The sequence below is a fragment of the Vulpes lagopus genome, chromosome 11 (genome assembly GCF_018345385.1).
Source record: "Vulpes lagopus strain Blue_001 chromosome 11, ASM1834538v1, whole genome shotgun sequence".
In the NCBI taxonomy this organism is placed as follows: domain Eukaryota; kingdom Metazoa; phylum Chordata; class Mammalia; order Carnivora; family Canidae; genus Vulpes; species Vulpes lagopus.
The window spans coordinates 110,114,153-110,141,805 of NC_054834.1; the positions used below are offsets into that span (position 1 = coordinate 110,114,153).

Below are 27,653 nucleotides of genomic sequence, written 5' to 3' on the forward strand. Positions count from 1 at the left end.
CTTTTTAAAGATTCCATAGAGCAATTATCTTGACTGTAGTTTCTAATACCACATGGTGGTAGCCTTCTGTGATCTGGTTTCTCATCCTCAGAGTTAGCACATAACCAATTAGGAGAATTTTCATTATGACATGAGATAATGATCTGTTATTTTAGAAGCAAAGGCATATAAAAATTCTTTGTATTGGAGGCCAGTCACATAAAGAAACCAGATGATAAAACTTGAGCCCCATGAAGAAACTTTGAAAAACATGCTGCATAAATTTCTGAGTGAAAGTTAACTGAATCAGCTTGTTCCAAGTGAGCATTACAATATGAATTTAAAGGCCAGCCAAAAGCATTCATGTCACAGAGACCTTATTTGTATTTGTTTTTATTTTGTTACAGTATGTAGTTTAATTAAAAAAAGACTTACTTGCTGCCCTTGTAAGCCTTGAGGTCCTCTTGGGCCAACAGGACCCTTAAAAACAAATGAGAAAAGTTGCATAGTGTTCGTGACAATTAGACCAAAATTTCAAAAATGTTGCATCAGGCTTAGAATCTGGAAAAGTGAAGCTTTGACAGTGAAAGATGATGACATTCTCACCATTTGTACTCATCTGGATTGTAGCTAAATTCAAGAAGATTAAAGTTTGGCAACATTTGGGATGATTCTATATATACTTTCAGCCTCTTTTGTCCCCATGTCTTTGGGACAAGAACATTTGCATGCTTAAGGGTGGTTCTGTTAAACCAAAACATCCAACAAAAGAAAAATCCTGGCAGGCATAAAGTAATTCTCAAACTGTCTATTTAGTTCTTCAGTGTCACAGCAGAGAATTCTTATAACTTAAATGAATGAGCATGTTGAATTAAAGACTTAGGAAGCCATCAACAACAATATTGACTAGGTCATGCTAAAAATAAGTTTAAAATTATCTATGGCACTAAGACTTCTGGATTATTTCTTTCATAACATACATTTAAAGTATCTACATAGGCTTTCTCCATTTAAGTATGAAATGATTACACTGAGGCATGACAATGAGAAGGAAAATACCATTTTAGAAATTATATTAATAATATATCCATATAATTTTTGAAATTGCAGAAAAAGTGAAATCAATTAGATCAAAATCAAGTTTGTTCTTATGGCAAAAATTTAAATTTTTATTTTGAACTGATCAGAGGTTTAGCTAGTAAGAAAACTGACACTTCATTAGAAAATAAACACATAGGCAATTTGAACTTCAAGTGGATGAAAACTAATCTATTTCAGAAATTCATCCCAAGGTGATCGTTGAAGAAGCCCATACTGCGAAGGACTTAAAAAGTATACAAACAATGTTTAAGGATGGGTCAACGGGGTTGTTATGTATGTGGCCTAACTTCACACTTGGCTACTGCCTGACATTCCATTAATCTGGGATGCCTTTGAGTTACGAGATTGTATTCTCCAAATATCCAGGTTCAGAGAATATGGGATTCCTGTTGGCAGCTGAAGAAATTAAAAAGTCAATGGGAATGGTTATGAGGAAACTTTAGAGTTGTTGCTGAGGCAGTCAGAGGATGGTAAGTAGGAAAAAACAAAAATTAAAATGGCAAAATTTGGGCAGCCCGGGTGGCCCAGCAGTTCAGCGCCGCCTTCGGCCCAGGGTGTGATCCTGGAGACCCGGGATCAAGTCCCACGTCGGGCTCCGTGCATGGAGCCTGCTTCTCCTTCTGCCTGTGTCTCTGCCTCTCTCTCTCTCTCTCTTTCTGTCTCTCATGAATAAAAAAATAAAATCTTTAAATAAATAAATAAATAGCCAAAATTTCCCACATGGCAGTTTTGCCAAATCACTGTTTCTAACAACACTATAAAAGTACATTTGTTGTGGTGAGTATATGTTTTAAAATTCTTTATTTTCTTCATATATCAAATGATCTATACAGGCAACACTTTATTAAAGTCAACAAGTACTCTGCACAGTTATGAATGGAACACCGCCGGGCTTTTAACTGGTACACAGCAGGGTCTGATAAATAATTTGAAGGAGTTAATGGATGGACACATTTGTTTAAGAAGACACAGACTACTTCTTAACTAGCTAATTCAAACCTTGGTTTATATAATGTTATTTTCCACAAGAGCTTTATCGGTAAAATCTGCACTTACCACAGAGCCAGGCATGAGTCCTACTTGACTCCCAAGGCCAGATTTCTCATCTAACCCAGCCATCTGAGCTGAAAATGGCTGTGAAAGCAACAAGTTCATGTTATCTCCACAGTAAAAGACATACATCAACAAACTTAAATTGAGAAACGCACATTATCTGGGATTCTTATACAAAGACTCTTCTGAGAACCTTTTTATATTTTTGACTTTAAAGTGCAGAAAAAGATTCAACCTCGTTTTCACTGTGTGTGTTTTTGATTGGACAATCTTCCTCGGAGTATTTTATAACCATGTTCCTTTGGACCACGCAGTCGGTCTCACGCTGGGTGAAAGCGTGCACCATCCTGCCCGTCTCATCGATTTCAGCTTCAAATCTCTTTATCTGATTTCCTCCCACAACTGGTGCTTGCCAAATGTCTGAACAAAGCCTGCAAGATGCTTTTAAAATATCTGTCCTGAAGATTCCAGTTTCCATTCCAGACTATTTTACTTAGATGGTATTGTTTCTTTGTTCATGACCAGTAAACTTTAACTGTATTTACAGAGGTTGATAAAGATTTTATCATCCTTTTAATGAATCACTGACTGTTCCAAGAATTGGCAACAGATTTACCTACTCTCTTTCACAAAAACTCTGGTAACCCAACTGACCAAAATTGTCCATATATATATATTCCAAGAGTGCTGTTAATTTCTAGACTTTATTGGGGAAAATGTGCATATTGTAGAAAAAATAAATTGGCAATTCCTTCTGCAATCAGTTGAGAAGAAACTGTATAAATTATTATAAAACAACAGTCCTATGTCAGGGCTCCATATGTTCCTTGTTTTCCTGGGTGATCTACTCATAAATCCCCTATGTCTGCCACTAAGAATTCAAGGAAGCATTTATGGAAAGATACTTTTGTTTTATTTCATTTCTGGCAGTAAACTAAAATTGGGAAATAATCAGATAGCATTTTTAGTGTCAACTCTGTGGCCCTTTCCATATACATTATAAGGGATGTGTCATCCTCCCTTCTTGCGGAGGACATGGCGCAGATTTTGTGAGCATCCTGAGCCTGGAGAACAGCAGGAGGATACAGATGTTTCTCTTTTCAGTTTCTATTAGGAAGAGTATTAGTAGTCCTTTAAAATCAACAAAAAGAACAAAATTGCAGAGTCCAGAACAGAATTGAGAAACAAGTAATTTGATTAAAAAAATGCTATTTGGAATTTTCCAACAATTCTCTGGTGACTTCTTAGTTTTATTGTTGTTCCATAGCAGCACTGCATTCACTTAGCTGCTCTTACAGTCAAGGGCCAACATCTGAACTGAGACAACTTGAAATCATAATAATAAATCAAAAACTTAGGCGGGGGGGGGGTGGGCAAAATAGGTGGAGGGGATCAGGAGGTACAAAGTTCTGATTATAAAATAATAAGTCACGGGGATGGAAAGTACAGCACAGGGGTGTAATCAACCACGTTGTGATGACATTGTGTGGTAGGAGATGGTAGCCACGCCTGCCTGGCGAGCACTGGGTAACGTATAGAGTCGTTCAATCATGAGGTTGCACACTTGGAACTACCACCACACTGTAGGTCGGCTATACTCCAATTACACAATTTTTAAAAGCTGAATGTATAATCTAAATACAACATTGAGTAATGCCCAGAACTCACCCTGCTCATGCCATCAGGCCCTGGGTGGGACGGATGTCCGGGGGGCCCTGGGGCACCAGGTTGACCAGGAACCCCGGGTTCTCCATCAATTCCCTGAGGACCACGAGGACCCTGGAGAAAAAAGCCATTGCAAATTAGAGCCCACTGCCGAATATGTACGTCATAGAAAGCTGAACGTGCAGACTTCTTGGTGGAGATGGAGTGCTCATCATCTTAAAAATGAATAACCTACTATATGATGATTCCAGTTCTATGACATTCTGAAAAAGGCAAAATTATAAAGACAGTAAAAACATCTGCAGTTGCCAGGGCTTAGGGTGGGAATGGGGAGATAGGGCACAGAACTCTAGGGCAGTAAAAGCACTGTGTATGGTACTGGGATGATGAGGATGTGTCAGTAGGTGCTGGTCCAAGTCCCTGGAACATACACCTGCCAGGGGAATCCTCACGTGAACTACGGGCTCTGCCGGGGGAGGCTGACAGTGGGGAAGGCTATGACTTATAGGGAGCATACATGAGCACTCTCTGTGCCTTCCTTTGAAATTTTACGTGAACCTCAAACTTCTTTAAAAAAAAAAAATTCTATTTGAAAAAAAAAAAAAACAGCCAATAGCAACCCAGCAACCTAGAGTAAGTTCATCAGCTCTGCTGATGCCGTGGATTTCCATAGGGCATGGTATACTCTGGGTAAAAATTTTACTCTTGATGTGTTAAATACCCAGTCATGAGCCTTCTTGGGATAATCATAAAATTGTATTCAGTTACCAATTTTCTAGAATAAGCTTCCTTATATGTTTGGTTTTGTGATATTTAATAAAAATCTCTGAATTCGTTTGTCTGTCTTAGATTTACAGTTAACTGTATATGTGCCTGCTTAACCTCCTCTCTCCCCCCAAAAAATATCTGAAAGCCCGCTGACTGGGGTTTGTGGCTTTTTTCGTCTTTTGAATTTTTTAGTGTTTTGTATAGTTCTTGGCACACAGCAGACACTCAATATATGCTTATTACACTTTCGCATTTCAATCCTCTTTATTCTAGTACTTGGGAGTCTGGCAAACTTTATTTTCCTTACCACCCCCGAAGGTAGACCAGACCAATGAGAAGGAGAGGGAAAGGCTCAGAGACCCAGCCAAGTCTAGTTCTCAGAGAAGTGAGCAAGGATTTCGAGCTGCCAAATTCCACTCTCCTCCCAACCACATTCTGGAGGCAGCTTGGGGAACAGCCACGTCCTCAGTTCTGAACATGCTCCAGCCCCCAACCTCTTCATTCCCACAAGTCTTGTGAAGCATTTTCTGACTTTTAACCCTGAAGAGTCTTAACAGACTTGACAAGGAAAGAAGGGACCAAAGAGCTCAAAAGTCCGTATGGTTTTTATAATTAGAAGCAAAGATCAAGAAAAATACGGTAAGTGAATTGGAGTTTGATAAAAGCAGCTCCTCGTGCCTAACCACGAGAACACCCCCTTACAGTAAGTAATTAGAACAGGAGCTGATACAGCGGAAAGAGAAAATATAAAACAAGCTGAGGTGGGGAAGGGGGCAGTTTGCAGATGATGGCCGTGGGGACGGTGGCATAACAGCTATTCAGTAATTTAATTACTATATTCGAACATTTCTGTAGATTCATAAGGATCTGTTTACCTCTTGGGAAAGGGGCATATAAGTGAACTTGTCTACCAAACAGAAGTAGACAGTCTGAAACACACTTAAAATAATTTCTCAGAAAATTATTATCAATTACTTTCTCAAGTCAAACCCTCGCTGACCCCTACGCCACTGCCAATTCACTGAAGGCTTGTAATCATGCTTAAGAGGCTGACCGTAACTGCCGTCTAGGACCCCTGAGCCTACGGATGAGAGCACACGAACTGCAAATGCGTGCTGTCCACGGCAGCACAGGAAGAGCAGTCGTCTGACCTACGCGAACGGCCTTGCATGGAAAACTTGTATTTCTGAAACATGAAGCTGCTGAGAACCAGGTTCTGTTATATGCAAAACGTGAGCTGAAATATCTTTGCTCCCAAGGAGATTTCTAAAGAACACCAAAGCCACATTCAGTGTCAAAATGAGACAGTAGAGAGATGTCTGGGTAATATTGATCCTCAAAAATCGTATCCTTTTTCCATCCCTCTACGATTAATAATCATGTTTCGAAGTCCGACCGGAAGACGGCCCACTGTCCTACTGAGTGTGAGGTATTCCGTGCCTCCAAAGCATCTCCTCTCCATAGCCTACACGGTTTGTACTCTTGTGCAAATGGAGATTGAAATTAATACAAATCTGTAAAAATGGCCCAAAATAAAGTGAACATAATTATACATGAAAGTAAGAATAAATATACTACATAAGCAGTTTTTCTGATAAACATTGAAAACAGAAAAGATAATTTGGGAACACGTTAAAATATAGACCTTCCCGTTTCCAAGTGAGCTGAAGTACGCACACTTGTGTTGAGGTAAACGTCCCGTATCCTCATTCCCCCTCACCCCACCCCACCCCCACCGACCCCCCCCACCCCAGCCACCCCCACTGACCCACCACCCATCCTTGCCCACCACCCACCACCGACCCCCACCACTCATCCTTGCCCACCCCACCCCAGCCACCCCCACCAACCTCTGTGCACCCAGTCACCCCCACCCTCCCCCGCCCACCCATCCTTGCCCGCCCCCCACCCCCACCAACCCCCCACCACCCAACCTTGCCCACCACCCACCACCCACCCCCGACCCCCACCAACCTCCACTCCCACCAACCCCCCCTCCCCCACACTCCCACCCCCAGGACGCACCCCTACTCCTCTCAGGGAACCACCTGCACAGCAGTACTCACCGAAGGCCACTAGGTGGCGGCCTCTAAACACCCAGGAGAGGAAGGGCCCGTCAGTGCCACCCCAGCTCCAGGCACCACACACTCAGGAGATGCTGGGGTGGGTAACACTTGGCTTGTTCCCAGTTTACAGATGAGGAAAGAGACTCAAGAAGTGTCACGTGCAACCTGAACCACTGTCCACGTCCTGACGGACTGCTGGTGGGTCACCATGAAGTGATCAGGGTAGTTGAGTTAGAACCAAGTCCCCGTGATGAGACACAGACCCCATGGTCATCGGTAGGAACGAGGGCTTCGTGAGAACATCTCCATAGCAGTGGCTTTCCTTCCTGAGCACTTTGCTCCCTCCCCCTGGAGCGACATTTAGTGACATCAAGAGACATTTCTAGCTGTCACGGCTGTATGGGGAGGGCAGGTGCTGCGACTGGCAGCGGGTGGGTGGAATCAGAAATGCTGCCAGTTACCCTGCAACGTATAGGGATCAGATGGCCCCAAATGCCAAGAGTGTTGGGCTTGAGAAACCACGCTTCACATCGTGAAATCCTGACTGGTGGTAATGGAAGCAGAGGGAGAAATGGTATTTGTGAGGAGAGTCCAGCCCACAAGGTGCGAGCCACAGCCTGAGTCTAGGTCCTCAAGTCTTGAGACATGAGGCAGAACACGCTACCTATGGGTATTTTGTGATATCATGCCTGCTAATCTTGCAACTGGCCATGGTGGAGGCATTTACACCACGGGAATCAGCAAAAGCACAGGCACTTTTTATTTTTTTTAATGAGTCAGTTGTTAAACATTTACCATCCCACCACTGCTTGCTAGGGTTAACACAGCCACAGATTTCCTGTTTGCCCATCTGCCAACACTGCTTCACTTAATTCCCAATAAATAACGACTCACCACTCTTGTACACACACACACACACACACACACACACACACACACACCTAATCCTCACCGACTGTCTCACTGCTGACCAAGATGGAAAGTGCAGCGTATCACACACTAGGTAAAGAGGAGAAGACGGGGCAAGAGCCGACGGAGTCCTAACAAGGAACCCTGGAAGTCCACCACCATCTCCGTAGCAACCTCCACCCAGACCCAGGGCTCAGCGGGATCAGTACTTGGAGCACGAGGGCTCTGCTACCTGACATTTCCTGCATGGTCCTCCACACTCCACCTAACTGAAGTTATCTCCTGCCCATTTCTGTCACCCTAACTCGGAGCAAACACCTGGAGAGCCACTAACTGTGCTCAGGCTACCGACGTGGGTGAGGCGGCTCAGCAGGAAAGCAGTGAGGAAGGAAGACAGCATGAGGTGCCCAGAGCGCCTGCAGGCCACTGGCCTGCTCCCCGGGGGCCTCATTCACCTGCGTGCCTTAGGCACCATCTGCAAGGAGCACCGTCATCACACTACACTTGGCCCTATGCGTGGAAGCATAAAACAGTATCAGGGATGGAACCGCCGGCAAGAGTTCCCAGCAACATGACCTGAAGTACGTTGTTCTTCATTTACTCCTCAAGGTGGTTTGTTGCTTCCCTGCTCATCTATTTCTCCTAACTATGGATAAATGCATATCTGGAAAGCTAAAAATCTGGAGTTAAATGTAGTAGAAATCACTAGACAGAAAATCAAACAGCACAAGTTTTTCTCATTAAAACGTAAGATAACGATAGCAATACAGAAATGAATCCCATTGTTTAATGCATGAAAGACGTTCATTTCCGACGGGGAGGTATAAAAAGAAAAAGAATTGCTATCCTAGGACTTGGTAATAAGAGAAAAAACCATTTGGCATACATTATATAACATCTTCATGTTTTATCTCAAGGGTATACAGTTGATCATTTAAATTTAGAGGCGCTCCCTTTGTTGTGGAGTGGCTTTGCTGATCTTTAAAATGAGTCCTTGGATAGCAGCTTCGCAGCAGGTGTGCAGTGAAAAAAGAGCAATAGATACTTTGTAAATAAATTCGTTGTACAAACGCTCGAAAGAAAACCTAGTTCTCTAATAATCTTGTCCTTTATCAGGTTTAGGTGTTCCTGTGGCAACCAAAGGTCATGCAACTTGGGTGTTTTACCTCAACAGCACATTCTTAGCATTGTTCGCTCACGGTTTACAACTCCTGCAAGCAACGTGAGCCATTCATCATGTTTCCTTAAGTTCTACTTTGTTCTAGTTTGACCTCCTAAGGGACAAAGAGGCGTCATCTGTGTTACCTACTAAGACAATAGGTAAGCCCTCCCCTGCGATAATTCCCTCCGACGCAGAGGAGACACCGCATCACTCCATGACCTGAATTCTGACACATCTCATAGAGGTGACAGAGAAACAGTGCCACCAACTCTTTGCTGTATCCAGGGATGTGGTACAGACACGCCTACTGGTACAGGGGACAATTCACCAAAAAGGAGACTCTGCTGTCAACTTACAGGCTTTCCTTTTGGGCCCCTCTCTCCTCTTGGTCCTTGTGATCCTGGAGGTCCCTAAAACAGAAAGTGATGATTATGCCTGCAAAACATGCATACTTCAGATGTTTTTGCTGTAAATGTTTGCTGGAGCTAAGAAAATTGGAAAACAGAAATATCACTCTTCTAATTCAATTCAATCTATAGAAGATAAAGCCATGTGCGTATAAAAGCTCTGTGTACAAAAAAAAAAACAAAAAACAAAACAAAACAAAAAACTCTGTGTACAGAGAAAGGCTGTTTATGTCAGCAATGAAGCTTAAAGGCCCGTACAGAATTAAAGAATTAAATGCTACATTATCGCGTCTGCAGCCCAGTGAGCTGAATCTATTACCTGAATGATAACTGCAAAATTTGTAAGAATCATTTTTGCTGTCTTGTCCCAAACAAGCCTTTGCCACTAAATCATGGTCACAAAAACATGCAGTTTGGATTTTTAGAACTACAAAGATGTGCAAACCCCAAATTATCAGTGGTCTGAAGGAACGTATGTTTATGTTCTCCATCTAGTTACCCAGGAAGGCCACTGGTAATCCAACCCGGAGATCAATGGTCTTTTATGTTAAGCTAGTTAATATGCTATTCTGATGTGTGACTTTGCAAATTCTATGGAAATATGATTTAATTTCTAAACAGATGTAATCAAGAGTTTATTTCATTAAACAGATAGAGGTAGCCCACCTTCAATCATTGTCAAATAGCAGGCGCGTGGGCCCCGATTCCAATGAGTAAGGCTAATATGTAACAGTGTGACAACAGAGCGTCTTGCCTTCCTCATGATCAATAGTGACTCTAACCGAAAGGAACAATAGGGCTCATCAATTTCAGAACGAAATGATCTTTCATGCATCATTCATCATTGCAAAGGAACACCTGAACTTGAAGAGGTTTCAAAACAAAACATTTCAAGAAGCCAAGCGTCACGGTGTTGATGTCTCTGATGGTTTTAAAGATTTTCAGTGTATCTCTAAGAACTGATGGGCACCATGAGTGTTGGAGGAAACTACTTACGGCTGGTCCAGGACGGCCACGTATGCCTGTTACCTAAACAATAAACAAGATAATCTGTAAAGATGGCGTCGCGACAGAGTTCTAGAAAAATCAATAGCCAAACAAATAAGAGTAACAACAAAAGTCCAGTGAATGTTTTTAGAGCAAATGGATGTTGTCGACTGATGCCCATGTCCTCCCTGCTTAGCATTAGGACATGACCTAACTTAAGCTCTGAAACAGGGAGCCAGTACCCTTAGAGTGAATGAGAGCACCAGTGCTGGAGCCTAGAGGCCTGGGTTCAAATCCTAACTCTGTGCCTTACCAGTTGTGTGACCTTAACTATTTCTTATCCTCTCCATGCTCAGTGTTTCTCCTCCTGTGAAATGGTGATGATGATGGTAAAATTACCCCACCCCCCAGCAGAACTGTTGTGAAGACAAATAAATATATACTTGTAGAGCACTCAAAATAGTACCTAAGACATAGTAAGTACACCTAAGAGCTTTTAAATAAAAGACAACAATATGAATGATTTGCCTTTTTAGGAATCTTTGTTAAAAACAAGCCAATTTCAAGGCAAAGCAAAAATGCAAACTCTGACAAATAAATCAACATGCATATGCTTGTCTTGACAGAGTGATGACAACTCCTTTGAGATCTAGGAGACTGGTGGTTGAAGAATTTTCATCCTCCTTAAGAATATACTTTTTGATCGTGTACAAGTCTAAGTAACTCTTATACAGTATGGAATTTCAATTAGGATAATGGCAAGATATATTTCCAGAAGTGCGGAACATTAAATAATGCCTTTCTATTTGGATTACATCGCTATTTATACTATAAAAATATAGATCTTAAGTATCCCTTTACATCCATATAGAATATGCTTAACTTTGTAAGACCCTGATTTCCACTTTCAGTCATGGGACAATAAAGTCAAGAATACTGTAATAAATAAGCCTTAAATATTATATTAAAGAATTAATCTCTTTTGGCTTGCTTATCTTATACTAAAACTTGGTTATAAAAAAACTGATGTCTCTTTCTATGAGGTATGTATATAAGCAATAATCTATAACTGCGCTATAACTAAGTTTATTAAAGACACATGAAAATAATATTTATGTATACTTACAACAGGCACTAATCCTGGTTCTCCTTTTTGTCCCTATGAAGCAAAAAAAAGTTCAATTATCAAAATATAACAGCTTGTTGAGCATAATCATGTCATACTAGAATATTCCATATCAACACTGGGAATTTCTGTGTAAAAAATGTAAAAAATGGGCTCCTGGGTGGCTCAGTTGGTTAAGCATCTGCCTTCAGCTCAGGTCACAACCCCAGGATCCTGGGATCAAGGCCCAGTCAGGCTCCCGGCTCAGCGAGGAGTCTGCTTCTCCCAATTTCTCTGCCCCTCCCTCTGCTTCTGCTCTCCTCGTATGCATTCCCCCTCACTCCTCTCTCTTTCAAACAAAATATTTTTAAAAAAAGAAACAATATTTACAGTAGTCAGATATTGCTGATAAAAAAATTACTTATCTGAAAGACACAAAAATATCCATCCAATGTGTGAAAAGCATCAAGTTACTTTGCTTTAGTTTTTATACTGAATAAGCCTAGTAATTGACTAGACCAGGATAGCTGTGTTGAAAAGTTGTAAAATCAAAGTACCATAGGAAATCTATCCAAAGATGGAAAACTCTAAAGAAAATCCAGTATTTGGATACGTTTGAATTTTCACACTCCTATTACACGTCACCCAGTCTGTAGTAATTTACAGGTGCCAGCCATTTCTAAAACCCTTGCCACCTTTTTTAAAACTCATGGAAGAATCGGAGAAATAACGAGATAAGTTTGCTTATCTTCAAAAGAAAGAAAAAAAGAAGGAAAGAAAGAAAGAACATTATAACATTGGTTAGACAATTCTCATTATCTGAGGTAAATCTAGAAAAAATATTAACTGAATTGGAAAAGAAAAATAACACCAGAAACAAAAATGACTTAAAGGGTATAACATCAGGCAGTTTAATTGGCTTTTATGATAGATGTAGCAAATGCAACAGCTGTAGATGGGATTCTCAGAACTTCAGTTTCTGAAAAACTGTGTTCTCATAGCATGATTTCAAGTACATAGATAATATTGGATGAATTGTACCTTTATATACCTCTATTTTACCATATATTTACATGCATTAATTATTTGGGAATTTGTCCTTCAACAGATTTTGGTCATTTTCGCAAGTAAAAAAACAGCACAATGAATATCCTTGTTTATAAATATATGTGCAGTATCTCTAGTTAATACCTTGTGATGTATCTCTAGAAAGTGAAGTTGTGGGTTAAAGATCATATGTAATTTCAGGGTTTTTTTTTTTAAGATTTTATTTATTCATGATAGAGATAGAGAGAGAGAGAGAGAGGCAGAGATACAGGCAGAGGGAGAAGCAGGCTCCATGCCAGGAGCCTGACGCGGGACTTGATCTCGGGACTCCAGGATTGCGCCCTGGGCTGAAGGCAGGCACTAAACCGCTGAGCCACCCAGAGATCCCTTAATATCAGGTTTTTGATCTAGATCACCTAAGCATACTCCCGAAAGGTACAATTCAATTATATCCTTCCAGTTGTATCTCATATCTGACAAAATTTTATAAGGTGAAATTTAAAAAATACTTTACAATCCTAATGGTCTTAATAATGGATTCTATGGCAGAGTAACATCCTGAAGGCACCTGGTGATTGTAATGCTAAGGTTAGGAAGTTGGGAATAGAGAATTTGGCAGTGGGAAATAGTTCTACAGAAGCAGATGGGAGCGCTACGTGAGCAGGTCCAAGGTGGGACACAAGAGACTAAAGACAACCTACAAACAGTCTAGAAGAAGAGGATCATCACACATGGGCAGGAAAACAGAGCAGGCTTATTTCTGCACTTCCAAGTCTCCTAACTTCCAGCCTGACTCTTCCTATTTGTAAAATAACCTGAAAGTATTAAAAAAAATAACCTTTTAAGAGCTGTAAGAGCTTTTTATGAGCTGCTGAAAGAATGTTAATTGTTTAGAAAGGGTAGATAAATCTGCACCCAATACTGAAAGGACTTTATGAGAATAATGCTGGGAGAAAAAAAAAAGTTCTTTTCTGGAACAAATCTAGAAAAACAAGTAAAAAGTGAAGAGAAATTATTTCAATCAAAAAGAGAAAAATGGAATAGTCAACTAAGAATGGTTGGGAAATCTCCATTTTAAGAGACCAGCAATTAAAATGCAGCCTTTGCTCTTTGTGCTTAGGAGAATGGAACTCGCTGGTATCTTTGTCAGCTAATTGTAAGGTTTTTGATATCTCATTATGAACTTTCATTTTTCCACAATACCTGATGTGGGGATTGAGTGATCCATTATCAGGTTCTGATAATAAATGTTTCTAATGATTCAATGAGGATTCTTATTTTGGAAAGAAGCCACAAATGTAAGTATTTGTTGCTTTTTAAAATATGGGCTATAGATAAATTAATTTACATGGAATAATCATTTGTCTAACATCTGCCAAATTTGATTTTCGTACTCATTGGGAAACATAAAATTCAAATACTCATATCTGATTCAGAGATCCAAATCTGAGACCTGATGAGAATTACAGTTTAATTTTGCTTCTTGTCTGTTACTCATCACTTAAAGCCACATGGACATGTCTCACCACTTTTACAGGATGGCGTTACCGTGGAGACAGTCACAGTGTTTTTTCCCACCATTGCATCATCTGTATCATTTGCCTCATACAGGGATTTAACAAAGGCTCAGTAACTATTAGGAGGTTGACATGAATGAACGAATGAATTACAAATAAAATCAATATTCATATGAACCAGGCACAAAATACATTTTTATTACAGTACCCTGCTCTGATAGCTCTGACGGCACCTGATAGTAAATGACCGAGTCATGAAGATAGTAGCACATAATAGGATGTGGTAAGTTGGCAGCTGTTTTAAGCATGTCCTTCCCCCAACTGTCCCACGCTGCCTTTAGAAAAGTTCAGGTTTAATTTCAGATATAAATAAAACATGAGCTGGTATCTGTAGACCTACTCTTTTGACATATACCCAAATCTAAATAGCTTCACTGATATTTATTCCAAATAAGACAATTTATGGTATTGCCCTTTTAACCAAAAACTGTAGAAGTAGCCAGGATAGCATCATTTCATTTAATATGAGGGTATAGCTTTGCTTTATCTGATGCTCTGATGTCTGATTATCACCTTAATGAAGTTCCACCGTATGCAAAATTAAGACAACTTAAAGTCAGTGGTCATCTGCCTCAAATCTGCCATGAAATTCAGGATGACTGCCCATTTCCGTTCCTGATCCCCAAGCCCATCCCATCTGGATAATACTGAAGCAAATGCCACTGTTTTTGAATTAACTAGAAAACGGAGAACAATGCCAATGGAATGGAACTCTCTTCACTCGGAGAGATTACCCACATCCAGGTGAGAAATGGCCAAATTGGCAGTTATATTTAGGATCCTGGCTAAATTGTACCATCATCCTCTTGAATGTAAGGCTTGTTTCTGGAACTAGATTTTAGGCTCCTTAAGGTAGGGGAAGAGGAAAGAAGAGAAGCTGATTATGTGTTTGATAAAGTGTTCAATTACTTCTTTTAAGTGAATATTCACTTCTGAACCAAGAGAAGAGAGGCCACAACCCCACTGAAATACAACCATCACCCACCCACCCACTCTTTCTTCCTTCTTTCCATCCATCCTTTCTTCAATTAAGCAATCACTGAACTTCTAATATGTGTAAGGTATATACTAAGCACAGTGATAAATGCAAGTAATTTGGGGGTTTTTGTTTTTTTTGGGGGGGAGGGCAGCGTGAGAGGGAGAATCTTAATCAGGATCCACACCCAGTGTGAAGACCCACGCGGGTTCCATCTCACAACCATGAGACTCTGATGTGAGCTGAAATCAAGAGTCAATTGCTTAACTGACTGAGCCACCGTGGCACCCCAATAAATGCAAGTAATTCAAAGGTTAATGTGGCACAGTCTCAATCCCTAAGGGATTTACAACTTTCTAGAAGAAACATCTATAAACAAAAATTAACAAAGTGAATAAAACAGAGGCAGCTGTAATCTGTAAGTGAAGTAGCTCAAATATTTATATTTGTATGGTAATTTGTACTTTACAAAAGACTTTCAAATACCACAAAGCACAGTCCTGAGTGGACAGTATTGAAAATAAAACCATACGAAGTAAAACTTACCTTTCTTCCTCTACCTGTAAGAAATGAAAGAATAAATATGTTAAATATGTTATTTTAAGAAGAAACAGTTAATGAGAATCTCCTAAATACTTATTTTCAGTAATAGGTCTTTGGGGTGTCAGAATGTAACTTAAACAGGTTTCGCTATTAACAGTAGCGAGAACTCAAAAGTCGTTTTAGGTCAGTATTTTGGTAATAGGCAAAGTAATACATCTCTTTGGAAAACTCTGACACTATTCAAATATTCTTCACACCATTCATATAGCATTTAAAGTTCATTAAATTATAAAATTAGCTACTAAATTTGTCATGAATAATCTTCAACCAATCTATTTTTTGTTTTCTATACTTTTTTGAGGTTATTCAATTGTATACCTAAAAACCCAAAATACATTAAAGATACACAATTATAGAGTGAAAAAACTCCTTCTATCCTGTCCCCTTCCCCTATTTCCCACACTTCAATCCCCTGGAGGGGGCCACTATTACTGATTTTTCTATTACGAGTCTTCCTAACCAAAAACATAAGGGACATCCCATTTTTTAGAGTTGTCATCTGACTTGGTAACCATTTTTTTCAGGTAGATCTTATACATTCCACATTGTTTATTCTTAGCCATTTTATTCTGTTGCTATTGTAAATAAGATATTTTTTATTCCCATTATTTATTCTATGGGCTGATTGTTGGTATATAGTAAATCTGTTAATTTGTTTGTTAATTTCACACTGCAGCATCTTACTAAATTATTCTTTAGTAGTAAAAAACTACTTTCCCTTTAAGTTTTATAAGTACACAGTTATATTTTCTGCAACAAATCATTTTACCTCCTCTCTTCTAATTTTTATACCTCTAATTTCTTTTTTTTATCTAATTTTTTGTTCAGGTATATTCAATAATATTAAACTGTAGTTGTGATAATGGATATCCATAATCTATCTCTGAGTTTAGAGAAAATAATTCTAGTACTTAACATAATGAAGCTTTTAAGCTGAGATGTACATATTTTACCAGGTTAATGAAATGTCATTTGGTACTAAGTTATTGAGCATCTTTATCAAGAATATTCATTTTTGCCAAATACCTTTATTTCAAATACAAAGAAAAGTACTCTTTTTTCATAGATCTGTTAAGATAATTTTTTCTTTTAATGGCAATATTGATTTTTCCTGTGCTTCTTCCTCTGTCATCTTCATTTCCCTATGATGGTTTTTGGTTTTCCCTCTGCTTCTTTCCTCATCGTTAATTATTTTATACTTCTAATGTAGGCCTTTCTTAATAAACTCCACTAAGTTTTATTTAGTTTGTGGTGAAATGGTCACAATTTTTATCAGTTCTGAGGTAATATATTTACCAGTGTGTTCTTAATTTTGTAAATGTAGCTAACACCTTCCCTTTTTTCTTAGATTATCTTTACCATCAACATTGTTGCTAGCTCTATTTTTATTATTCATTTTGGAACAAAACGGACTTCACAAACCCAGCTATTGCAAAAAGTCTCATGTTGGTTTTTTTTATTTTTTTATTTGCCACCACTGTCCCAACATACTATTCACTTATCCACACAGGTTTAATTTTACTTTTTTCCCAGAACTTCTTTGCAGATTGCATCAGCTTTGGGTAGCCCTTAGGTGTCATAGTTTTAACTCTTCCTATTATATGTCTCTGCTTACATTCCTAAAACTAGAGTTTAGGTATTTATTCAAGGCACACCATTACTGTTGAATGATATCCAAGAGGAGAACTGGTAAATTACTATCTAGTGCTTCCATGAAAATACAGTTGAATTCTTCATTGTATTTATGGTTATTTGCAATGGAATTTTGGGCTGGGGGAATAAAGCCTTAACGCTCTCTTGACAACAATGCATGTGCTACGAAAACATTGACTGCTGAAATGAATAATAGTTTAATATTAATCTTACCTGGTTCATTAAAACATAAAAATGAACTCGTTCCTCTTATATGTGTCTTTAACACATGTATTCAAATACATAGTTTATATTAAACGTTAACATTTGTCTCAAAAAAAGGCTTAAAAACCAGCAATTTATATCATTCTTTTCTCCAGGAAATCCATCTCATTCTCTTCTCTTTCTGAGCCATTATTAAAAAACATTCTGCATTTATGAACTAATGTAACAGAGGGTGCTCTGGCATTAAATTATATTAGAAATAATTATTCCATTCCCAAGAGCAAACTTGGCTCCAGAGAAGACAAATGGGCTTTCTAGATCTCCTCTTAGACAATAAATGACCTCACAGAATACTAACAAGTATTTTGGAGGCATCCAGCATGGGCAGGGTAACAAAGAACCATGGAAAATGACTACAAGAAATTCTTAACTTAAATTAGACATAACCACACAAAATTCAGCCCAAAATCCCCCTGGTTTTTAAGAGAACAGGAAATCATTCTCTCCTCTCCCTAGTGTTAGATAAAGTGGGTGAGCAAAACCATTAACCCCAAACGCCATTGACTAGTGGCTTAATTATTCTTTTTGGTTGCTGAATTCTGAGAGCAAAAACCACTGCAATTATAAAGATGAGTCACTGGATCAACTCTGAGTTGGCCTTGAGCATTCTTACCAAAGTTGGTATTGCTACCTCCAGTTGTATGTGGGCAGACAGGACAGCATTCTCCAGGGGGAGTTACAGGGTCAGCACATTCAAGGACATCCTGGCACTGTATCTTGTCACAGAGGATGGCTCCATTGTCACAGACACAGATCTGGCAAGGGGCAGGTTTCCAAATGTCTCTGTTTAAGTACATCTGACCATTCTGAGTGCAGGCGATTTCTTCACCATATCCTTCTAAAATAAGAAGAAAAAGAGGGAGAGAGGGACAAGGAGGTCAGTAATCTTCTGAAATTTTGGAATCTGGGAAATATTTAAGAAGGCGAGTCATCCTGTGGGTTCAAAAAGTTTTAGGCTAAGCAGTAACCCACCAAGGAGGCAAAACATGGAGGAACTTACTTCATTCGTCCTTTCATATTGAGAAATATGTAATTCACAATGAAATGACTATAATACTTGTATTCTAGTTTGACAGGGGAAGGAAAAAAAGTGATTCAAAGTAGACATACTTAATCAGGTAATGCTTCTCAAAGATTTCATTTGTGAAGGTTTAAATAAGCAAACATAGGAGAGTCAGTAAGAAGAGATTCAAAAAACCACTTGCGGGGGATCCCTGGGTGGCTCAGGGGTTTAGCGCCTGCCTTTGGCCCAGGGTGTGATCCTGGAGTCCCAGGATCGAGTCCCTCGTCGGGCTCCCAGCATGGAGCCTCTCTCTCTATCATGAATAAATAAATAAACCTTAAAAAAAACAACAACAACACTTGAAAGGATGGATCACAAGGGAATATATCATTTCCAGGTCTGGTGAGCCTTGTTGTGATTTTCAGCTCATTAGAAACTTTAGTGGATCCCACAACAACAGAAGATGATATATATTCTTTTACATAAAGAAACACTTTTAAAACAGTGTGTGGGGTTTTAAAAATTAGTTCTAAACATAAGGTAGGAAAGGATAACAGTGTCTCATGGAATATATTTGCTAAACTAAAGGTGCTTAGTAAACTACAAAGGAAAAGCAAAGCATTATCTTTGCACTAAAATTAGTTCAGGAAAGTCATGACCACAACAGTATAAGCTATTGCATCTGCCAAACACTTTTCTACATTTAAAAAAAATTTAATGCAGATTTGGAAAAAATATGCACATATTTATACACAAAACAATAACGATTGTTAGACAATTACTATAAAACACACACACACACTTATATATATAAAACCTATAATTTTGTGACTTTTAAGAAAAAAAACTACAGTATCCTGAAACACAATGTGGATCATATCATCCTTGCTTACTTAATTCCTTTAGAACCTTCCAAACTACTTAAATTCGAAGTCACTATTATGGTTTGCTTGTCACTTGCCCCCACAATTCTCTGCCCGCTGTACAAGAGTAGACCTTCTTTATCCAACTGGTGTGACTCACAGAACTCGTCCATCCATCCATCTCGTTTTTTACACCAGCTAATTAACCACTTCTAAAATGTCAAAACTAAATAAATAAATAAATAAATAAATAAATAAATAAATAAATAAATAAATAAATAAAATGTGAACAGATAGGCAAAAATCACTGCGCTGATCAAATCTACCACAAGTAGTATTAGTTTACTATTTTTATTTTCTAATCTCCTTCACTAGCCAGTAAATTCCATGAAGATAAGGGCTAGTTTTTCTTGTTCATCGTGGTATTTCTAAAGTTTGACTCCATACCTTGCAGAGAGCCAACATTCCACAAGCAGTTGTTCAAAGGATAGATATGAATGAGTGAATGAATGAATGAATGAATCTAAATCATGGTTCATGAACTTACATGCACTGGCCTTGACTTTGTACCCTACAAAAGTAAAGCTAAAGGTTTTTTTAAAAAAAAAATGCATTTGTGATTAGTTTATAAAAGAATTTAGGGCAGCCTGGGTGACTCAGCGATTTAGTGCCGCCTTCAGCCCACGGTGTGACCCTGGAGACCCGGAATGGAGTCCCACGTCAGGCTCTCTGCCTGGGGCCTGCTTCTCCCTCTGCCTGTGTCTCTGCCTCTCTCTCTCTATGAATAAATAATCTCTAAAAAAATGTATATTTTATGTTTACTTGAAGTATAGTTGGCATACACTATTATATTTTTAAGCGTGCAACCTAGTGATCTGAGAATCACATACACTGTGAAATGCCCACAGTAAGTGTAGCAACTCCCTGCCTCTGTACAAGCACTAGGGTAGAAAGAATTCAGCATCTGCCACGTAAAGATACCCAACGCGGAACTACAGGTAAAAATCTCAGTTCAGGGTAAAGCCACTGAGCCTTCCCCCCGTTCCTCAGTCTAATAGCTCTGCTTGGCCAACATTCTGCCTGCCCCGGGGTCCGCAGATCTGGTCCTTCCACAGAGCCGTGAGGCGCGGCCATGGCCAGGAAGACGCCAAGGCACCGGGCTTCTCCCTCGTCGGCTTCACCAGCGAGGTTCATGGCGGCACAGCACGGACGGACTGTGGGCGCGGGGCTCCTACTCCGGGAGCTCGAAGCCAGGCAGGCCTGGAACCCACGCCTCAACGTGCCGGGAAGTTAGTTAAGCAGCCTGTGCGTCGAACAGCTGTTTGCTTTTAGATGAAAAGTCAGTTTGAAACAGCGAAGCTCCGCGGTAAACATCTGCACACACGCCGCAAGCGCGGGCTTAGCCTACGGTGCACCGACCGTTCGGTTACGCAGAGTTCCCCTGTTCCTTAAGTTGTGGCTGAGGGAGAAACACCCCAACGGAGACACCGAGCGCCACTGGCCGAAAAGCAGGTCCGCGGAGTCCCGGGCTGCTGCTCCCTGCACACCCGGGGCGTGAGCCCGGGGCCCCGGATCGAGGCCGCGTGGGGCTCCCCGCACGGAGCCTGCTCCTCCCTCCCTGGGCCTCTGCCTCTCCCTCTCTCTCTGTCTCTCATGAATAAATAAGATCTTTAAAAAAAAAAAAAAAAGGAAAGAAAAACGCGGGAAAACCAAGAGGCCGAGCGGCCCCGCGTGCGTCTGGCGGACGTTCTCCGGCTTTCCGCTTTCCGCGGCTCCTTCGGGGTCGGGATGGAGGCCACACCGTCCCCCGCGTGGACCCCGGCCGCTGCCCCGAGCGCCCCCCCAAGGACACGGCCCCCCCGCGGCGGGCGGACGGACAGACGGACGCGTCCCGACAGACGGCGAGACCCAGCGCGGGCGCCGGCGGCCGGGGAGGCCCGGGGATGTGCCGGTGAGGCGGACACGGCGCCCCCGGGACGCGGCCCAGAGGCGCGAGGGGTTCCCGGCGCGGCCCGGCCTCCTGCGCCCGGGGCAGCCTCGGGAGCGCGGGGTCCCCCGGGAGGCTCGCGCCCCAGCAGCCGCTCCCTCCTCACGGACGCGGAAGAACCTCCCCTCGGAGGTCCCGGGGCGGACGGGGCTGGGCGCCTTCCTCGCGGCCCGGGCGGCCCCGTCGCTCCTAGGGGCGCCTCCCGCGCGGGGCAGGGGCGCCCACGCGGTGCCGGCACCGCGCGTCTCTCGCTCACAAGCGCTCGGCCGGAGCTCGTCCCCGCTGGACGCGCGCGGCTGGCGACCAGGCCCCTCCGCCGGGTGTCCTCAGCCCCGTGTCCTGAGGGGCCGCGGGCTACGGCGGCGTGGGGATGACGTCACGGCGGGGACGGCGGCGGCGTGGGGATGACGTCACGGCAGGGACGACGGCGGCGTGGGGGGGAGTCAACGTACACGGGCGCCCTTCCGCGTCCCCGGAGCCGCGTCTTGCACGGGGGCGATCAGGTCCCCGGGACCCCGTGCCCAGGCCTCCGCGTGCTCGCGACGGAGGAGGGCCGCGTCCGCGTCACCAGCTCACGCCCTGGACGCTCCCGACGGAGGATGGCGCCCGGCCTCCCTGGTCCCCCGGGGCCGGGGCCCGTCTGGCTGCGGGTGTGAAGCCGCGCGCTCGGGGCGCCTCCGCGGTCCCCCCACCCCGGCCCCGCCGCCCACGCCGCCCACGGACATCCGGGCCTTTCCAGGCCCAGAATCCTCCGCGGAGCTGCCTCCTCGCTCTGCTCCTGGGCCCCGTCCATCCGACGGGGAAGAGACGAGGCGGGCAGGGTGCTCGGGGACCCTCGAGCGACCCCGCCTGACCCCGCCTGACCCCGCATCCCAGCCGCCGGATGCGCAGGAAGCCTGGGGGGGTCGGCAGCTCGACGCGGAGCGCCGCAGGGTCGGTGGCGCATGCGCGGCCGCCCGGGGCCTTCAGGCTGCGGGTCCCGCCCCCGCTGCACCGGCCGGGCTTGCGCGTCACCGGGGACAGCCACACTGTGTGCTCCGAGGCCGCGGCACGACGGGCTTGAGGAAGTGCCTCGCGCTCTGAGGGCGTGAACGAAGACGAGGCCGCGGCACCGCGTTGCAGCCAGAGCCCCGGAGCGCGCTGCGGCCACACGCGGTCCCCGGCAGCCACGCGCGCTTCTCCGTCTGCGCAGACGCTTTGCACTTACGAGGTAAAACCGCTGTTTTCACTTCAGTTAAAATGGAAAAAAAAAAAAAAAAAAGGAAAACCTCTCACGTTAGGCACTAAAGTGGCTTTCCATGTATCACTGGGAAATCTGAAGGATCGGGGCCAAAACGTGAAGCTAAAATTGCGCACGACGCCCATGCGCCGCTCCCGGACGACTGTGTCTGGAAGACCGCCTCGCAGGCTGCTAATGCATTTGACACAGATGCTGCTTTTCTCCGAAAACGCGGCTCCGACTGTCGAATAGCTGGAGACGCCGCCCAAGATGCGGAGGTCTCAGCGGCGACCCCCGCAGCGAGCCCAGGGCCCTTCCGCAGCGCGCCCGCCCGGCCTAGGCCCCGCGCCGCCCCCGCGCAGGCGCAGACCGACGGCTTTGGAGGAAGCGGCCCACCTCGGCTCCCTGCGGCCCGACGCTGTCTGACATAAAGGGGAACCGAAAATCCGCCTGTTTTCCTGTCAAACGGATGGTGTCGTGGCTTTTGTATATCCCGGAGGTAAGTAAGCAGCAAATTGTGAGTGATATTCGGTGCTTCGTTCCAGATTTGTCAGTTCCTTCAAGTCTTAGCTCACAGGCCACCTGTTGCCCTGAACCTGCTCTGACCATCGGACAGAAAACCTGAAAATTGCCACACACACACACACACACACACACACACACAGGTCACTCTCAGTCCTCCAGTCACTGTGCTTTTTTTCCTTTTAATCTAATACCTGTCACTTTGAACTCTACTATATTGTTGTATTCATGGTTACTGTTGGTCTCCCCGTGATAGGACAATAGCTTCAGAAGGACACTTATAATTTATTCTGGTTTGTCCAGGTATCTCCGTATCTTTTAATAGTGTCAGGACCACAGCAGATGCTCAACAAGTATTTGATGAATGCACTTGCTGAACATTCAATTATAAGAATATCAGGAAGAGACCTAGACTCTATGGGATACATAAAATTATTTGCTCTGATCCTAAGCATATTATACAATTTTTTTAAAAGCCTCATTTTTCACTACTATTCACATGTGGGCCATAACTACAGGGATTTTAAATATGTAGCCTTGTGGGAACGTCATTTTTAATGTTATTCATTCCAGATATTATGTCCTGAAGAGGACATAGACGTTTATTCATTTTTATAACTAAAAAGAGTTGTCTTTATATATTTTAAGAGAATATTCTCAGGTGAGTGACAGATGGTAGCTCTTCTTGAGGTGAGCATAGCACAAGGTGTAGAGGTGTTGAATCACTATGACGTACAACTGAAACAAGTGTGACGTTGTGTCCACTACACTCAAAACCAAAAGATGGGTATAAAATTAAATACTCTATATGATGAAACAGTTTTAGAATGATTTTAACTCAGTATCTTAGGATTTCTTTGCAGCTAATTTATGCTTTCTTTTCTTGTAGTCCCTGAAAGAGGAATAGAGGCTTCTAGACAAAATCCAGACATCGTAGTCAGTTTATTTCTTCTACTTTATTCTTAATTGAATTATTCTTTACTCACTGCTCTTGCCCTGACAAGACTAAAATTTCTTTTATAATCAACTAAACATTCCACAGTTCTCAATGGCTCTTTGGTTCCACTCATTTTACTATCAAGAATCCTAAAAAGCTTCAAGTGTGTAAAGGGGACCTAAAGTGGTGTCTCTGCACTGTTCCCTTGGGAGTTCACTTCTGCAGGAAGGGAGCCCGACTGCTTTCATCCTGAAGGCACCATTTCTAATTTTGTCCACATGGGTACATTTACAGACTTGAACTAATACCCATAATACCCACTTTTGTCCTGATCTACCTAGATTTATGTCTATTTTGTGGCAATTACAAATTAGGAGGTGATTTCACCAAAGAACAGAAATGAAAATGGATTTTACCCTTCTTTCTGGCATTCCTTAATCACTGCCAATCACTTGGCAGGTAATAGATTACTTAAAATAAGACGAAAGCCATTATTTCAGAATCTAAATCCATCCCTTCATCTTCACGTTCACCTTACCTCCTATAATGCACATCCAGGATTGTACACCTGCCACCTTATTTATTGCAGTTTTGAGATCAAGCCCCAATATGCACCGAATCTTAACACCAGCCAAATGCCATAGTAATGTTCCGGAGAAGAAAAAGAAACTAGACCTTTACTGAAAAGTTATATTAATAACTTTCTATATGCACAACCAAACTATTCATTTGGAAATTTCTGTGTTTGTAGGGGGAACAACAGACAAGAAAAGCAAAAAGCAAAGAAAGAAGGAAGAGGAGGAGGAAGAAAGGGAGGAGGACAAAGGACAGGGAGAGAGGAAGGAGACTGAGATCAACCAACAGGATAATTTTTTCTCCCTATATACCTTTACTACACTGAGAAGGAAGATTCGCAAGTTTCTTTAGCAAGCCACAGAATTCAACTAGGGATATTTCCTTTTCATAGGATGGGATAGGAAAAATACCAAAAAATGGAACCCATGGTTTTGACCTGTAAATCTATGTGCTTTTGAGAAGTTATTTCCTTTAATAAGTACATGAATGGAGACCAAATTAAACACCCTTTTGTAGAAGTAATACAAACATGACAAGCTTTATTAAATTTAAGAAGCTTTAAGTTACTTACAGCTATTCAAATTTATTCCTTTTGGTTTTGTTTAAACTCTGAATTTTATCACTGTTTTTTAATTCATATGTTAATTTCTAAAAACATAGTGGCTATGAATATATGTAAAAGAAGAGAGCACTCATTATTAAAGTATCTATAGGAAGATTTAGGGTTTTCAAAAACTTTGAATTATTTATTCAATCCCTAATAGCTATGGAACACTTACTTTGTGCTCACAGTGGCTAGCAGGTATTGAAATCACAGAAGGATGTAGAACATTTGCTAACCTGTGGGTGTAAAATTTAGGTTGGACAAAAAGACAAGAGCAACCATGTTGTTTACTTGGTACATGAAAAATGGGCCTCAGTGTTTCTGCCTATTATTATGTAAGAAGAAATAAAATACGAGCTTCTACTTTTAGGTGAAATGAGGTATTCTAGGATATTACAAATAAGTTTGACTTAAACTGTTGTTAAAGTTAATCTAAATAAATTAGTCAACCTGGCAAATGGAATGGAGGCATTTAATCCAGTCAGTCAATATTTATTTATACAGCAAATTTTACCAAATACTTGTCTAATACAAGAGTACACTGTGGATCATGAAATGAGACATTTGGAGTTCAGCTTCCTTGCCAAAAACAATCAAAATACACAAAAACTGCAAAAGGTAATGAAAGTTTCTTGTAGGAGAAAAATAAATTTGCATATACATGATATACATGTATTCCAATAATACATTCTGGAAAATGTGCATACACACTGAAATTTTATAAACAATTTTGGAAATCTTCCTCTGTGTTTTGAAAGGTCTTTGCCTAATGCTATTTACTTTAACTAGAACTAAGCCTCAGGAACATCAACCTGAGAGTTTTCTAGATTCTAAAACAAAAGCAATCACTGGGGGCAGGGGCGTATGTTTATAGAAGCTGACTTTGAGTAAGCCAGGAGTGAAGAGAATAAGAATCCCAGTGGCACTGAATTATCTTAAGAGCAGACCGATCACCTATTTGACTGCCCTTCAGGGTCCTATTTGGTAATAAAGACTCTAGGACAGTCTGAATACTATCAGTGGGAGAGTAGAAACCCACAAACACTCTCCAATGAGTTCTCATGATACAGCTGTCTTACGTCAGGGCCACAGTGACAAGATCCCTGTGTGGGTTTTGGTCTTCCATGTTTGAGGCTGCCAATATCTCGGACATTGAGAATGCTTTCAAATGATAAAGCAAATGTACTTACTCCCGAAGCAAATCTCAAAATAACAGAAGAAATGCATTTTGACAATGTAATTTAGACAACAGATATTACCTGTTACTCTGCCAAACATTGGGAATAAAGAGGTAATATAATGAAATATAACAAATACCTTCCCCTTCTTAAGGGGCTCACTCCCTCTGTGCGGGAAGCAGTCCAGGAACAGAGTGTGAGAACACCATTCTTTAAGTACAAACTAGAGGCAAAGCCGGGTAGGATGGAAATACTTAGGAGGGGCACTTGATGTAGGCTGGAGGTAAGGAAAATCAAGAGTTCTAGGATTCAAGTTCTGTTATTTCTTTATTTCCCTTCTGTATTACATTTTTAGTTTTTCTTCTTTCTGTTCCCTGTTTTTCCTTTTTCTTTGAGTGAAAAAAACTAAGATCCAAAGAGGTTTCTTCCAAAAACTAACTTCCAAGTTGTATAATATTGTCACTCCTGGCTCATTGCTGGTAATTGGCAATGGACTCCTTCTCTCTGCCAACTGGCCAGGATGGATCTGAAGGCATACAGGCACTTCCTCTCACTCATTACTCGTATTTTCTTTTTCTTTCTTTCTTTCTTTTTTTTTTTTTTTTTTTTTTTGTCATCTCTTCTCTTGCCTGAGGGTAAAACAACAGCACTCTTGTTTCTAAACCTCCTAGTGCCCCCATAGGTAGGTGCCTTAGAGAGGAGTGGAAGTCCAGCTCATCGTAGAGGAGCCAGCCACCCGTGCAGAGGCCAGGAACTGGTGCAGAGAGACACGGGAGGAACCAGCTGCCCCATGACTAAGTCTGGCCATGCTGCGATGAAGTATAAATGCATTTTTCCAAGTCTAGTTCCATAACCATTTGGAAATTCAGCAAAGCCAAATTTATTACCACTTTTCAAATTTAGGTACAGAATTCTGGCTTATGTGGCCTTGGAATTTTAGAGTATCAAACATAGCTATATTGTATAATGTCTACATTGAAAGACCCTGAATTTTGTCCATGGGTGCAAGTTTATGATTTAGAACACAGGAGAAAATAAGGAATCAAATGCCTGTGCTAGAAGTGCGTTTATTTTATTCCTAGCAAATCCATTTATATCTGTTTCCACAGATTACTTAAGGTAGCAAGTCATTTGTGTACAATACTAGGTTTGCAGAATTCCACGTAAGAGGTTTGAAAAGATGGGATCGCTGTGAGCTAATGTGATCGGAGAAAGGACAAACATAAGTAGGCTCTACAGCAGGTCCTGGGCAGCCCATGGGGCTCCGCGGTTTAGTGCCACCTTCAGCCCAGGGCATGATCCTGGAGACCCCGGATCGAGTCCCATGTCGGGCTCCCTGCACGGAGCCTGCTTCTCCCTCTGCCCGTGTCTCACATGAATGAATAAATAAAATCTTTAAAAAATTAAATTAAATTTTAAAATACATTACGTCTTGAAAAATG

At 41.8% G+C, this 27,653-nt stretch overlaps 1 protein-coding gene across 1 annotated transcript in view; it reads right to left on the bottom strand.

Annotated features, from left to right (window-relative positions):
• Positions 1–27,653, bottom strand: part of COL5A2 (collagen type V alpha 2 chain) — a 138,493-nt gene that overhangs the window by 55,480 nt on the left and 55,360 nt on the right. Inside the window, exons 2-9 of the mRNA XM_041773656.1 lie at positions 17,936–18,160; positions 15,349–15,362; positions 11,224–11,256; positions 10,107–10,139; positions 9,060–9,113; positions 3,802–3,912; positions 2,137–2,214; positions 415–459 (exon numbers count right to left, since the gene is read on the bottom strand). Coding sequence (XP_041629590.1) covers positions 415–459; positions 2,137–2,214; positions 3,802–3,912; positions 9,060–9,113; positions 10,107–10,139; positions 11,224–11,256; positions 15,349–15,362; positions 17,936–18,160 — 593 coding nt within the window. The remainder of the gene's footprint in view (positions 1–414; positions 460–2,136; positions 2,215–3,801; positions 3,913–9,059; positions 9,114–10,106; positions 10,140–11,223; positions 11,257–15,348; positions 15,363–17,935; positions 18,161–27,653) is intronic.